The sequence below is a fragment of the Asterias amurensis genome, chromosome 10, assembly GCF_032118995.1.
Source record: "Asterias amurensis chromosome 10, ASM3211899v1".
NCBI lineage: Eukaryota > Metazoa > Echinodermata > Asteroidea > Forcipulatida > Asteriidae > Asterias > Asterias amurensis.
In genome coordinates this window covers 17,098,888-17,115,585 of record NC_092657.1, presented here as the reverse complement: position 1 = coordinate 17,115,585, position 16,698 = coordinate 17,098,888, and the positions used below count along the sequence as shown (strand labels likewise).

Genomic DNA, 16,698 nt, shown 5'->3' with positions numbered 1-16,698 from the left:
TTCGATGATCGATTGAGCTCAAACCTTCACAGGTTTATCATTGTCTGCACATGTTGAGATTCACTAACTGTAAAGGCTTAGGCTAGTCTTTGACAATTACCAGTAGTGTCCACTGCCTTTAAAATCAAAGTGGGCAGGGACGCTAATTGAAAAATCATTTTGCCTATTTCAAGAAGACCGTCCTATCTAGCGGGTGATTATAATGAAAAGATTTACCGAACTCCAGAGAAAACGCCTTGTGGCCAATATTATTGCCGAGTTTCAGAATATTGCAGTTTTATTGTTCTCGTTCTACTGAGCCACATAACAATAAAAACCAAATTCGGCTCAAAAATACTATAAATTTTCATATACGAACAATTAAGGCACACTTCTATAACCAGTTGTGTGGCATTATGTTGCTAGGCAACCATCGATTGCGCCACAGTGACGTGTTTGCCGGTAAAGCGCCACTAAACGACGGAGAGATTAATGGCAGCCATAAAATGTGTTCCCTTTTTATGAACGAAAACATAAAAAAATTCTCAATATTAAAAAGCACTTCGAGTACATACATCATCATTATAAGGCGCCCTTTCCTAAGGTTACAAAGCGGCTACAAAAGATGCAACAAAGAAGTTCAAACTCAAGATGTCCCAATTTAAAGACAGTGGACACTATTGGTAATTGTCAAAGACTAGCCTTCACAGTTGGTGTATCTCAACATAAATGCATGAAATAACAAACCTCTGAAAACTTGAGCTCAATCGGTAATCAAAGTTGCGAGATAATAATGAAATAAAAATAACCCTTATATCACACGAAGTTGTGTGCGTTTAGATGGTTGATTTCGAGACCTCAAGTTCTAAACTTGAGGTCATGCCAATAATTACCAATAGTGTTGACTGCCTTTAAAGTGAAGTTAAAGAGTCAAGTATTTCTGTATAAATAAGTCTTAAGTATTTATTTTAGTTTCTTGATGAAGTTGCATGCCGAAGATGTGATGGTAATAAGTTCCATAGATTTGGAGCGCTAGCAGAAAATGCACGTGAACCGCTCTCTCGATAGAGACTGCAAAGTAATTACATACGGCCATGAGATTCTCTGAGGAAGAGCGTGGGGGACGCAGCGTGGGGGTTGTCACAATGTGCGTTCGTTTAGCTTCCCTTGGTCGACCCGGGGTGTAGCGGTTTATTTTCCCAGGACGAACGTGGGTAATTATCTGCACACGTTCGTCCTGGTAAAAGAAAACACCACACACCGGGGTCGACCCGGGGAAGCTAATCGAACGCACCCATTGGTGCTCCAAACCAGTTACTTATTCAGTGTTCACAATAACCCAAGTGTCACCAATTAGATCGTGCAAATTAATAGTGAACCACCGTGACGCAATTAATACGAACCAGATACAAATAGTTCAGTATTCACAAGAACCCAAGTGTCACCAATTGGATCGTGCAAATTAGTGAACCACGACGCAATTAAGAACCAGTTACTTGTTCAGTATTCCCAATTAAACACATTAACCCAGGCGTCACTAATTAATTGAGCGTGCGTACTATTAAGCCTTGAAACAATTAAGAGCCAGCAGTTACCTGTTCAGTATTCCCAATTAATCACGGTTATTCCCAAGCGTCAATATTTTGTGCGCGGCAATTTAGTCAACACACAAAAACCGAACCAAATTCAGGCTAAAAAAAAAGGATAAGTTTCCGAACAAAGCACACTTCGATTACCTGTTTTGTAACTATAATATGTTACTATAGGCAACCATCGATTGGACCAAGTGACGTGTTTGCGGGTAAAACGTATCTGTGGGGGTGGGGGCTCCAAAACCGGCTATTTATTTTTCAGATTCCCCGGATCATTAATTTTCGGCAGAGAAACGAACCGCCCATCAACAACTTGATATGTGTTTATATAACCACGTTACATCGAGATGTTTCTGAAAAAAATGATTTATGTCAAACGTAGCTGCATGCTTAGACCGCGTTCCCCACTGGATCCACATTTGCGAGATCGGGATCCCGTTAGATTTTTGATCGCCCATAAATCCACAAGGGCGATCAGATCCCGCTTTAATCCTACTCCTGAGGAGGATCAAAATTGCACGGTCAGATCTTGATCGCCCTCGCGTTCCCACTGGAGCTTATTTCTCTTTGATCGCCCTTTGATCGCCATTTCGGGGTCTTGATCGCCCTTTTCTTGAATTGGGAGATCAATGCGGGGTCAGTATTGTCATTAAATTTCTAAGTGTGAACCAAACGAATGCTTTACCTGTAAATAAAATACAAATAAAGAGCTCGAAGAACCATTTCAGGTCATTAATTTCTTTTGTAATGCCTTCCAAAATGTGTTATTAAAGGCAGTGGATAGTATTGGTAATTACTCAAAATAATTATTAGCATAAAACCTTACTTGGTAGCGAGTAATAGGGAGAGGTTGATAATATAAAACAATGTGAAGTGATGTAGTTTTCGAGAAAGAAGTTATTTTTCACAAATTTGATTTCGAGAACTTAGATTTAGAATTTGAGGTCTCGAAATCAAGCATCTGAAAGCACACAACTTCGTGTGACAGGGGTGATTTTCTTTCATTATTATCACACAACTTCGACGACCAATCGAGCTCAAAATGTCCAAAGGTTTGTTATTTTATGAACATGTTGAGATACACCATTGAGAAGACTGGTCTTTGACAAAAATACCAATAGTGTCCAGTGTCTTTAAATTGACTCTATCTAAACGGAGGTTAGATCGCTGCCGTTGGTCTGCGAAGGGGTTGTGTAAATCAGAGCAAAACTTCACGGCTCTGCTTACCGTTAATATAATAATCGGTGCTTACGGAAGCAAGGAATTCCGCACTTAAGTAAAGCGTGTATTTTTACGGGCCATATATTATTTGAAGTTACGAAAGCCCCAAATTAGCGCCTGCAGCAAAAACTTCATTTACAATATTATTTGGTTACGGATCAAAAAGTCGTTAGGACAGATTCACGAGTCAGTTGGAGTCGCAATCCGTTTATTACTGTGATACACGTCACAATTATCAGGAAATTACTTATTTTCAATTATTTTATAACTACGAATTCACAGTAATGATTCCGTTTTACCGATTCACAATAACGAATCCGTAACAACGGGTTTTAAATATAATATTATTATAATAATATCGCGTTGACAATCTGCAATTCCGCAATATTGGAATATGAACAAGTAATAACGAATTTACAGTTATAAGTTTGCTTATTAAGGCCGTTAAAGGCAGTGGACACTATTGGTAATTACTCAAAATAATTATTAGCATAAAACCTTTCTTGATGACGAGTAATGGGGAGAGTTTGATGGTATAAAGCATTGTGAGAAACGGCTCCCTCTGAAGTGCCATAGTTTTCGAGAAAGAAGTAATTTTCCACGAATTTGATTTCGAGACCTCAGATTTAGAACTTGAGGTCTCGAAATCAACCATCTAAACGCACACAACTTCGTGTGACAAGGGTGTTTTTTTATTTCATTATTATCTCGCAAGTTCAATTGAGCTCAAATTTTCACAGGGGTTTATTTTATGCATATGTTGAGATACACCAACTGTGAAGGCTAGTCTTTGACAATTACCAATAGTGTCCACTGCCAATAAGCAAAGAATCAGTGCTAACGGAAGCAGGCTATTCTGCGCTTACTTCTAGCACGGTCATATTTTGAAGATACGAAATGTTAGCCCTATAACGCCCAGATTCGCATATGACACGGAATGACAACCAGCTATAACGCATGAATGAGTATGGTAGACGGCCTTAGCTTTCGATCCAAAACAAGACCTTCTTCAGAGGCATAAACCAGACAGTACAAACACCCGGAAGTATAAATGATGTTGAATCCATAATAACGAGTATGAATCCGTCAAACGTACATTGAATCCACAATAGTGGTTTACACAGCGGATATTGAATAAAGGCCGAGTTATAGTCGGTCGCGCGACGGTCGGGCGATGGAAATCTTGACGCGCGATCATAAAAAGACACGGTCTTTAGGCCCCAGTCTTAGGATTGCGCGCAAGATTTCCATCGCGCGACCGACTATACACCGGCCTTAACACATTGTGTACTATTCATAGTAACATTATTATCTTGTATTCATTCGTCGTATGGTAGACAAAGTCACGGGGAAAACCTTGCAGTGATTACAAAAACAATAACGATACCGATACGGCCGCTATGTAAAAACATGATTTTAAGTGACCAATATTGTGGGTGACAGGATCAGACCATGAACGGCTCTAATACTGATACCAATTTTCGATTTGAATTTTCAGCTCACCTGTGCTGTTGAACTTCGAATAAGATGTGACACTTTGATTGACCATTAACCCTTGCGTTGTGACCTTTGACTCTGGTGTTGTGACGTTTTCCATACGAATGTCGTCTGTATTATTCGGGTGTGCGGTTGTTGACGGATCAAGCGTGGTTGGTGCTGCGGTTGTGCCACCTTTTGGTGGGCGGTCCGGCCGCTGTTGCCCGCCACCCTTTGTCGCCTGCTTGGTGGTAGTTTCGCTCATGTTGCCGGACTCTTGCCCATTGCCTCCGGAAGGAACTGCCGTCGTTTTGAGTGTCTCGACGGTAGCCTTATCCGGTGTCGCACGGGTAGCTTCATCGGTTTGCACCGATTGGTTTTGGTCGGGTGTTTGGGTCGTGCTGTCGCGTTGGTTAGGAGGTATTTTAGAATCACGTTCTGTTTGTGGAGAAACGGTTCCCGGAGTAGTGGGCTTTTCACGGGTAGCTGTATCTACTAATGGAGACATCGTGCTTTTGCGTTCGTAGTACGGAGAATCGGTCGGCTCGCCATCTTTATTTGAAGAAACAGTTCCCGGCGTACTGGGTTTTTCGCTAGGAGCTTCATCCGTTTGGGCCGGTTTCCCGTTGCCTCCAGAAGGAGCCGCCGTGGATTTGAGGTTATCGACGGTAGATTCATCCGTTGTCGCACGCTGTTCGTCGTCTGGTGATTGGGTCGTGCTATCTTGTTGGTTAGGATTTCGACCGCCGTTTTTGTTTGAGGAAACAGTTGACTGGTCATTTAGCATTGTTGTCGACTCGCCTTTACTACCATCCACCCAACTGCTGTCTTTGACTGCTGTGGTGCCAGATCGCTTGGTGGTTATATCACTCTCTTTTCCAACTATCGAGTCGCGAAATCCTACCGTGGTTGGGTCAGCTTTCTCTGCCGTCACATCGCTGTTTTTCTCGGTGGGTGCCTCTTGGTTGCTACTCGGTGTCGCCCCGAGTGCGGAGTTGTTGTACGTAGACTGTGTTACATCTTTCCCTCCACCAGTGGTTGTAGATTGCCCATCACTCTCTATTGCATCCGTAGAATCGGGAACTTCACCCGCCGAACCGGGAACTAGTGCTGAAGTCGTTGCCTCATTCACATTCGGGTTTTCATCGCGTTGACTCCCTGCGGTTGTCATCAACGCAGCATCTCCGTTTGGTTTTTCCGTGTTAAAAGTTCCATCATTTGTCTGTTGAAAAATCTCTTCTCCCGCTGATGTGGTCGCAACACTGTCACCTTGCGCAATACTCGGTTCAGTTTCATTCCCCGAATTCAAAAACGACCCAACTCCAAGAACTGAACTCACCGTGCAGGTCAAAATCACTACCCCGTAGAAAACGGCCAGCAACCCGCGGAGCGGACTGGCGCTGTGCATGACTACTCCTCGGAGATTCGACTGGTTTTATGATTGTCTCAGCTAATCGATGCCTCGTTTTATGCTGTTGCACGGCTCAAAAATCAATAAAAAGGAGGCCTCGCTGTAAATTGCACTCGTTTTTAATGACATCGACCAAAAAATCTTGAAGGGTAGTGGATATCCCTTGACTTATCAAGGTTCAGGGATTAAGGTAACAGAAAGATTAGAAAATCAAAACCGATCTTGGATTTCGCTCAACCGAAAATGAGGACATAACATAAAAAGGCGCAGAATCATGAGTATGTCAGTCTCTGATTGACAGGGTAACGTGGCCAGAGTGGCTATTGAGCGCGTCGAAACAGCTCCTTTTCATGATTGGCGCAAGACCGGTCACGTGTCATCCTTTATTGTGTCACGTGAACCATGTTATATGCTCCTCCAATAATTTAAAGAACACGGGGGCGGGAGAAGTATTGCGCACTGTACACGCAATCACAGTTGGGTACATTCCATTTTTAAAAGAGGTGACAACCAGTGTTGTAACCAAGTATATTTGCCCAAGGCGAGTCAAGTCACAAGTCAGTGAAATTGGCGAGTCGAGTCTAGACTTGGTTCCAAGTCTGTGATCGTGGATTTTAGTCTACCGGATAGCCAACATATTATTGCCTGAAAAAGCGCCCTCTTTCAGATAAACCTCCGTCACTGGCGAGTTGTGATATCACTGCAAACAAATTCTGCGTGGCTGATGCAGAGAAATAACCGCAGTCTCAGACTTGAATTAAAGTCTAACTTTTCACTATTGTACTAGTAGACGTGCACTAGTGACTGCCATTCCAACTGTGTAATTTATTATATACAAATATTGAGTGGCTCAGAGAGGAATGGGAGGAATATCGCAGGGTAAAGTTTGGACTGTTCCATTTCACGGGGCGAAGCCGAGTGAAATGGAACAGTCACAGTCTTACCGAGCAATAATATTCCTTCCATTCGAAGAATTAAAGCCACTCAATATTTGTTTTAAATATAACTGACATATAGATCCTTGTCATTTGATGTATTTTAAAAGTATAACATTATGAAAATCACACAAATTACTGACAACCAAAAATCATATAGCGCCGCGTAGCGGCAACAATGCACCACTCGGATCACAACCTTTAGCACAGGTGCTCCTTTGTTTTGAGCAGCAGCGCGGCGGCGCTTAGGAACAAGGATGATCCTAACTGTTGAACGGGAAATGCTATCCCCATGGGCGAATAGGTATTTTTGATCGCAGGTGCGGATGGGAGTAATAGTGAATGTCACGTGAAGTAAGTTCCACCAATCAAATGACAGTTATATAATAGGGCCTATACACATTCGGTTATCACTCTTGGAATTAATGGAAAAAACCTGTGTGTAAGACAGTAGTCTATCAAGAGCAGGCAGCTCTCGTCACGTCAGTAAACACTTTTGAGACAAATTTCACTTTGATTATTATTATTATTAACAGATCTGTCAAAAGTTTGAATGTTTTTTGTTAGATGTGTTTTTCTATAAGTTTTCTCGGCCAATATTTCGGAAAAAGAGCAGCCAATTTAACCATCAAGCTGTTCTATTTCGCGCGAAATCGAATGCTACTGAAAATGGTCATTCGATTTCGTTTTGTGATTAGTCAAATGTAATGTTGCGTCATTCGATTTAACAAAATAATCATTCAATTTAACAATTCATCTAAGCAGCAATCAAATTCGCAGACGCTTTTGGAGGCGCGTGTATCTCGAAAAAGAATGACGATACGCTAAATTGAACATAGTGCTAAAGGAATTTGACTCGACTCAAAACGAAATTGAATGGCTAAATTTTGAATTTGAAACGCCACAACTGGAGAGGTAAAACAGCTTTAATTCGAACACATGAAGGTGTAATCGGCTGCTCACTTGCCGAATTTGACCGAGAAAGCCTATATAAGATATTTTTCTTCTTGTGTTGACATTATTCGCTCCGGTGTTTCGGCGATTATATTAAAAAACAAACGCGAACAACTTTTGGAAGTAAAAACGTTCAGATGTTAGTTTTACTTTGCACATGTAGGCCTACATTTATCTTAAATTTAAAGCCATTGGATACTTTCGGTAAACAGTATTGTACAAGGCCCACACTTCGTGTATCACAATTTCTATATAAAATAACAAACCTGTGAAAATTTAGGCTCAATCGGTCATCGGAGTCGGGAGAAAATAACGGGAAAACACACCCTTGTTTCCGCATGTTTGGCCGTGTAATGACACGTGTTTAAATAAATCCGTAATTCTCGACATCGAGAATTGATATTGTTTTAATGTTTTCTCAAAAAGTAAAACATTTCATGGAATAATACTTCAAGATAAGTCTTTCACCATTACCTTCTGTAAATTATTTGTAAATCTGTGAACTTTTAATTTTTTTTTCTGTACCGAAAGTGTATAATGGCTTTAACGTCTATGATTATGAATTACACAAATAAATAAATTGTGATTCAGTAACTAGACGCAATATTTATTCTAGTGATTGTGAGATCAGCGGTTAGCTGGGGGATTCGAACCCACAACCTTATGATGGCAAGTCCTGCAGTCTAGGCACTTAACCACGGTGACTTTGTTTCTATTGCATATATCGCAATGTGTAGAGACCTGTACAAATCACCCGACATATTATTAAAAACATTGTGTCGTATAAATTCTGGTCACATTTGATGCTCGGACAATTTGGAAAATTACACATGTATATTTTTTTTTTATTTGGAGGGAAACGGACTCGAACGGCCTAAAAACTACCCACATCAAAGAGTAACACATCAAGAATCAATGTATAGTTTCTTCTTTACTGTAAAAAGTTGTCATAGAAGTATTTGTGGTTTATTTTTGAAAGCATTTTTTTGCGCTGTATTATGCTATGCGAGTTTATTTGTGTGTTGTACTCCCATGAATGAACAAACATGCGCCCTCTTGCATTTGCCGTTGGCAGCAGAGTTGTAAAAAACAATGCCCATCATTAGACGTAAATGCACTGGACTCTGTCTTCTCACTTGGTGTATCTAAACATATCAGTAAAGGCAGTGGACACTATTGGTAATTACTCAAAATAGTTATCATCATAAAACCTTACTTGGTGACGAGTAATGGGGAGAGGTAGATGGTATAAAACATTGTTAGAAACGGCTCCCTCTGAAGTAACATAGTTGTCGAGAAAGAAGTAATTTTCTACGAATTTGATTTCGAGACCTCAAGTTTAGAATTTGAGGTCTCGAAATCAACCATCTAAATGCACACAACTTCGTGAGACAAGTTTTTTTCTTCCATTCTTATCTTGCAAGTTCGATGACCGATTGAGCTCAAATTTTCACAGGTTTAAAATGTATGTGTTTGATGAGATTCACCAACTGTGAAGGCTAGTCTTTGACAATTACCAAAAGTGTCCACTGCCTTTAAGGATGTTGCCCGACCGACGTTCATTGTGATGGACGCATTTGGGCACGATTTGCTAAATGTGGTTTCGTCAAATTCATCCCAACTCTAAATTTTGATTCGCTGTTAATTGTAACAACAACAACAACTTGTATTATAAATATAATACAAACTGTAATTCTATTTGTAAAAAAAATAATGTTTTTTTATATTTTGTTTTACGAATTTTGTTTGGCTTTAGTAACAGTATCTGATGGGAAAGATTTTATATTTAATGCAGTGGACACAATTGGTAATTACTCAAAAGTCATTGTAAGCATAAAAACATACTTGGTAACGAGCAATGAAGAGCTGTTGAATAGGCCACATAAGAAATTGTGAGAAACGACTCCCTATGAATAAACGTATTATTTCTACAGAAGTAACTTTTCACTCAAATAATAAATTATTTCATCTGATTTTATTATGCATCTGAAATCACACAAAGTTGTGCAACAAGGATTTTTTTCATGCATTAATCTCTTGCAAATTCGATGACCAATCGAGCCCAAACTTTCACAAACTTGTTGTTTAAAGACAGTAGACACTATTGGTAATTGTCAAAGACCAGTCTTCTCACTTGGTGTATATCAACATAATTTATGCATAAAATAACAAACCTGTGAAAATTTGAGCTCAATCGGTCGTCGAGTTTGCGAGATAATAATGAAAGAAAAAACACCCTTGTCACGCGAAGTTGTGTGCTTTCAGATGCTTGATCTCGAGACCTCAAATTCTAAACTTGAGGTCTCGAAATCAAATTCGTGACAAATTACTTCTTTCTCGAAAACTACGTCACTTCAGAGGGAGTTGTTTATCACAATGTTTAATACCATCAACCCCTCCCCATTACTCGTAATCAAGAAAAGTATTTTGAGTGATTTCCAATAGTGTCCAGTGCGTTTAAGACTTTATTCTAAATACCAGAAATTTTTCAGTAAAACTTTCTACAATTAATTGTGTACTTTTCCTGTTTTAAAGCAAATTTCTGTCTTCATTTGTGCCTCGCATTTTGTTTACTTTATTATTATGGTTCCTTTTCTGCATTTTGGACTAGTTTTCCTTTTTTACTTGATGTACAAAACATTGGCAATTCAGCCTTGGAATTAAACATAAAAATAAACCATAAATGAATGAATAAATGAATGAGGCCTATTATGTCGGTGGCTACAGAAAATGGAAAAACATGCACGCCGCGCAAACATCCTCAGTAAATTATTGGCTTAAGTTGCCCCCCAGTGAGGGCACTGCTTGGGCTTTGGCTTGTGACGTCATATGAAAGGTGTCTATAATTGGCAACCTTTGAGACGCTAGGTGGCAGCAGACAAACCATTGCTCTTGGTATTGTACACTTGCTCAGACTGGACTTTTACCTGGTAAGTCTGCTGCCACCTTGCGTTCGAAAGTCTCAAACTGTATCGTGAAAACAAAAATGGCGACTCACCCACTGGGTTCAGAAACATCCGTACTTTGTCGACGCGTTCTTTGAGCATCTCTCGAAGTGACTCCATGATGGAGTTTGTGGTTTCTTCAATGGCCATGACTTTCATTTCTCCATAGTCGTTAACACACACCTCACAATGAGTGTTTTTACGTTTGTCGGTTTGGCATTCGATATTTAAACAACTTGGACTTAGCCCAACGTCTGATGACTGCATGGGATAATAGTTCCCCACAGGGTCCATGCTCTCCTCCTCGCCGAACACGCCGCGCACAGCCGCGAAAACACGGGCAAGGGTGTTACTAAGGTCGACCTCAGCAAACGCCACGGACAATAATTCTTTGACTGTGTCATCGGCCTCGCGGTGTTCCATTTTGGATTTCTCAATCAACTCTGAGATCTCGGTTTCAATGATCGTGTAAATGTATTTATCTGTCATTGTTGGTTGGAAATAGTCGGATTGGAAAGGAGAGAGGAGTCGCAAAAGGGCGGTATTTGAAGGTGGCAGAGTGAAGGAGTAGGTGGTGTTCAGGTACCGTTGAGTTTTAGCTGACGGGAAAAACAGGACCCCGGGCATGCTCAGATTCGCCAGGAGACCATGCTGTCTCGCTTGTTGGTAGTGGAGGGTTTCTGTCTCGGCTACTTCTTCGTAGTACATGCCTCCAGAGTACGGGTTCGTCTCCATGCCAGCTGTCTTGTTCCCTGCCTCCTGAGCAATCTTAAGCATAGCCCCCATCGTTTTTAGCGCACGCATGGTCTCTTCACCGACTCTCCCGGCAAGCATAAGATTAAACACATCTGCAGACTGGAAATACAAGGATGTGTCGAGCAATTTTTTGAACGCACCCTCTCTTCCCAACAGCCGTTGAAGCTCCAAAGACCTCTCGGAATAGGACGCCGTAAAGTTCTCTACCATCTGAAACACCTGGTTGCTCAGCATGTCTTCTCCAGGAACCTCAATGTACCAGCGCGGTGAACCTGTTAACCCTATGCATTGGTTATGGTTAATGGCCTCGTATGGATGCTCATCTCGAGGGGAAGGCGAACCAGTTGCCCCCTCAATGTGGTCACCATACGCTTCTATCGTCTCTTCCAGACCGACAGCAAGTTGCTTCAACTTGTGGTGGTACTCCAAGACCAACACGTCAATAGCATTAAAAGCATTCTCCATTCCACTCCAAATGTCAGGGTTGACACACATGCTGCACAAGTAAGAAGTTTGTGCATCAGCAGAGTCAGCAGACATAGTCGTAATTTCGCACTCAAGAACATTGAAGGGGCCCTTGAAGGAGTATACCTGCTCAAGCTTCAACCTTGACATGACGTCAGTTAGTGCAACATGCACCCCATCTTGGTAGTCTTTGAAAACTTGAGAAATCATAGAATCTTCAAGTGAATGTGTGAAACCCAGTGTCATTTTGTAGACACTTTCAAGCCGGCTGAGTGCACGCTCGGTAAACAGATCGAACGGTTTCGGTTCTTCGGTGTTTGTGCTCCAACGCGAGGTGAGACCCCCGCCTCCTTCTTGGTGGTAGAGAAGGACGGCAGACAAAACAGCTTGCCTGAAACTTGCAAGCAGCATGGTCTCCATGCTGCGTTTGTTGTTCGTCGAAGAGGGCGACATCACACCAAGCATTGGGTCATCGACCCCGGCGATCTCTAACTTCTGCTCCGCGGCGAATTTGAGGGATTGGAAAGTTTGGTCGAGGATGGTACTGTAGGCTTCTAGGAAGACCAACTCACGTGTAGACTGCTGGGCGATACCGCTTAGGAGTCCCTGTGGTGATTGGGTCTCCTTGATGGCTTGCAGAACCTTATCCGCCCAGTTGAGATGGGTTGTCAGGTTCTCTAACTCCAGCTTCAGCTCCCCGGGAATGACCGCCATTAAATCTAGCTCCCAGGTTGGTGAGGTGAGATTGATGTCACGGCATCCTGAAGAGGCATCGGTGAAGGTGTCGAGGAGCTTAACCGGATCTCGGATGTGAATTTCTTCCGGTTCCATTGTTCCATCTTCATCAGTTGGAGTGCCGTCGGTATCGATTCCCGTTCCGTCGTCGACGGTGTGAGTCGGATCGTCAGTATCGACTCCCTCTCCGTCGGTGGTGTGAGTGTCTTCATACGTCATGGTTTCAATGAACATGGAAACCCTTTCTTGAAAGGCTGTTAGTTTCTCGTTAAGTGAGTTGTGGTAATTCATTACAATGACATCGATGGGGTCAGTCGCATCAATCTCCAGATATTCGGGATTGTTGCAAATTCCACATGAGAGCAAACCGCTGGCATCGCTAGTGCAACCATCCGGCACATAAAATGGGTTTATCTGGATGGGAATTTGTAATTCCGAAATTAACCCCAAAACAGCGTTCATACTTTCATCGACCATTTTAAAGAACTCATTAAAGAACCCAGAAACGTCTGAATCACGGGTTGTTGTTGTTGATGTCTGTACGTTCGTCGATGTTAGGAAGTGGTCTTTCACTGTACGAAATGCTTCTTTTGTGAAGGTATCAAGATGGTTGTCAATGACACCGAAGACAGAGGTGGATTCGCCACTGTAAAGAACCAGTGCAATAAGAGCAGCATTTTTGAAGTTTGCCATGACCTGTTCATCCATGTTATAGGCATGTATGCTATACATGTAAACCTCCATATCCAATGCTTTATATACTTTGGCCCTAAGGTCAACAGCAATGCGTAGGGTCCTGATGGTTTGATTCATACAAAGATCAAATGCTTCTAGTTTCAGCAATGGTTTGGCGGATCCCTCTGTAGCCATGGCGAGTACCTCTTTGGGTTGCCCTTGGTGTTCCTGGATTCTGCCGGACCAACCCTGTGTCTCAATTAGACTCGCCAAGTCATGTTTCAACTCTTCTGGGGTAACCGGAGATAAATCTGGGTTGTTTCTTTCGTTGAACTTCAAGGAGCTGCACATCATGTGTTGAAGCAGGTTTGACAATGACTTCGGAAGGGGAAGGATGTCCATGTAGACAGCCGTTCCGGGTGAGGTGCCATCAGGATCGCCACCTATCCCGGTTGTTGTATCGTCACCTGTTCCGGTTGCTGTACCGTCACCTGTTACGGTTGCTGTACCGTCACCTGTTCCGGTTGCTGTACCGTCACCTGTTCCGGTTGCTGTACCGTCACCTGTTCCGGGTGACAAGCCACCGTCGTCGGGTTTTATGCTCGCATCACCACTTGGTGCTGCTGTAGTTTCCTGCATGGTGTTGGTCACGTCTATTAAAGCTAAATACTGAAGTTGTCTACTCATGGCCACCATTGCGTCGTGAAATCCATCAACCCAAGACTTGATCGACTGCTCGTAGATCTCGTAAAACATTGGCCCCTGGCAGATCATACATTCCAGGGTGCTAATACAAAATGGTATGTTGAAGCCAGCTCGAGTCGGTACCGCTTCAAACTGCGAGAGAATTTCTCTCCTGAATAAACCAATCGGGCTGTTGATGGGAAACTGCGGTAATATAGCATTACCCGCAGCGTCGAGAAGGGTTACGTCCTCGCCCTCGAAAATAACCGACACGTGACTGCTAGAGACAATCTTGTTGGCAAAAAGAGTGAAGATTTTCTCGAGATACCCGTCGAAGTTTACGTCTCTGTCCTGTGAGACTCCCCTTATGTTGTTTAACTGTAGCAGGGCTTGGTTTGGATAGAAAAGCATGCCGTACAGACCCAACTTCTCGAATTCTCCAGCGACGTCCAAGTCGATGTTATCTTGGCTGCTGCTGATGGGTGTTAGGAATTGGTCTTGTGTTTGGGCATGGTACTGTACAACGTGCCGGAGAATTGGCGCCAATTGCAGGAGCAGACGTTTCAAAACCCCTACTTTCATCAGATCGGCCCCGGACACATTCACTGCTTTTGAGATGCTGTCTTGCCAACTCGGAACCTCACCTTGACCCCTGAAAATGAAACGCTGTTCCCAAGTTTGATACAACCCAGACAACTCCTTGGTGTTTTCTGTTGGGAGCATAGCGCTCTCTATGTCATGAAGGACGCCCCCATTCGACACAGTCGTATCGCAAAGGTTATTCGTGACTGCCAACACACCGGGTACACTAGGTATCTCCTCAGCCAGTATTGAATGGCAGACAACCAGGTAACAAACGGCTACCAGCCAACCCTGTAGGCCAGCCATGACCACCGATTCACGCCCAAAACTTGCCCCCAAGTAATAGCCAAACAACACTATTCAACCCAACCAAATGAGTAATAATAGGCAACTGGTTCAGAACAACTTTAAAGGGTATAACGGTACAGACCTATCATACGAAATAATATACCAAAACTCCACAACAGTTTACATATCTGCAACAGTAAGAGTGTGATAAGCCTACCTGAGTTACTGCAGTTGTCGGCTCCTCCTCGCCCCACCAACTTCCCTCAATGCTCCCTCACAACTCCCCTCAATTCTCCCTCTTCCGACAACAGATAAACACTATATTTTAGAACAGCGAGTAACACAATTCGAGCAGAAATACACAACTCTTGTTAATAGGAATTCCCTGCATACAACACAGCGGTTTCGTTCCCGGTCGCAAGCGCCTCGTGTAATTGTCCGTGCGTTAAAGATCGACTGAAATTTACACGACTGAGCCACACAGCCTTATGGTATGCCGGTAGCGGTTGAAGACACGCCCACAATTAGAGCCGTCCAATTAGAGGCCGGTATTCCCAGAAGATCGGCCAGTGTGCCGCTACCAATCACAGCTTAGAATCTACTCGCTAAAAAAATTGTTTGGCGCTGCCGTGTGGTGTACGCGTATATATGAACTAATGTATGCAACAGATTCTTAATCAACTGCATTTTTATTTTGGGTTGAAAATTTGTACCAAAAGAGGATAGTAAAGCATCAATATCACGTTCTGCTCCCAACTGTAAAAAAACATGCAAATAAATGAATTAATTTGTTTCCAGTACAAAGTTGTGTAAATGTGGACTCAGTTGGTAATTAAATTTGCAAGAAAATGATGCAAGAAAAAAACCCTTGTTGTACAAAATAATGTGCTCTCGGATATAGGAATAAAAGGCTTCTGGCCAGAAGTCTTTTGTTATTTTATTGAGAAATTACCTCTTTCTCAAAAACTACATTCCTTTAGAGAGAGTTATTTCTCAAAATGTTCTATACTATCAACACCTCTCCGTTGCTCGTTACCAAGTAAGGTTTTATGTTAAAACATTTCGATTAATTATTAGGTTTTTTTTCTCTTCTTCAATTTTATAGCATTAAACTTATATTATATAGTTTGTACCGAAAAAAGGATGATAATAAATTAATTTTATTTACCCAGACTAACATTAAAGCCATTGGACACTTTCGGTAAACAGTATTGTTCAAGGCTCCCACTTCGTGTATCACAACTTATATATAAAATAACAAATCTGTGAAAATTTAGGCTCAATCGGTCATCGGAGTTGGGAGAAAATAATGGGAAAACCCACCCTTGTTTCCGACATGTGATTCTCAAAATCGAGAATTTATACTGTTATAATGTTTTCTCAAACAGTACAGCATTTCACGGAATAATATTTTGAGAGAAGTATTTCACCATTACCGTCTGTAAACCCTATAAGTTATTAGTAAATCTGTGAACTTTTATTTTTTTTTCTGTACCGAAAGGATCCAATGGCTTTAAAAAAGGAGCTCTAACCAAATTGCTACTACAGCAGGGTTCACGCGTATAACTGATGCATTCAATAGGTTCTTAATTAATAACTATTCATTTCATTTCAAGGAACGCGTTGCCTTGGATTGGACAAGTTGGTCTATTAAAAGCGTTTGAAACCGTTTGTTATGAAATGCATATGGTTAGAAAGATGTTTTAAAAGTAGAATATAATGATCCACACAAGTATCACTCGAAATTGCACGGTTTTCCTTTTACGTCGCGAACTATCACGGTCGGCCATTTATGGGAGTCAAAATTTTGACTCCTATTAAATGGCCGACTGTGTTAGTCGACAGGGTAAAAAGAAAACCGTGCAATTTCGAGGCATATTTGTGTATATCATTGTATTCTACTTTTACAATATCTTTCTAACCATATACATTTTACAACAAACGGTTACAGAACGATTTTCAAAGACCAACTCGACAGATCCAAGGCAACGTGTTCCTTT

At 41.9% G+C, this 16,698-nt stretch overlaps 1 protein-coding gene across 2 annotated transcripts in view; it reads right to left on the bottom strand.

Moving 5' to 3' along the window:
* LOC139943315 (uncharacterized) overlaps positions 1-16,698 on the bottom strand; it is a 78,105-nt gene that overhangs the window by 41,280 nt on the left and 20,127 nt on the right. Inside the window, exon 1 of one of the 2 annotated variants that reach the window (XM_071940138.1) lies at positions 10,567-10,664. The exons of the other annotated variant lie outside the window; for it this stretch is intronic. Within the exon in view, the coding sequence (XP_071796239.1) occupies positions 10,567-10,663 (97 nt within the window). The 5' untranslated portion in view covers position 10,664. Of the gene's footprint in view, positions 1-10,566; positions 10,665-16,698 lie in introns of those variants that run through there. 2 annotated transcript variants of the gene reach the window in all.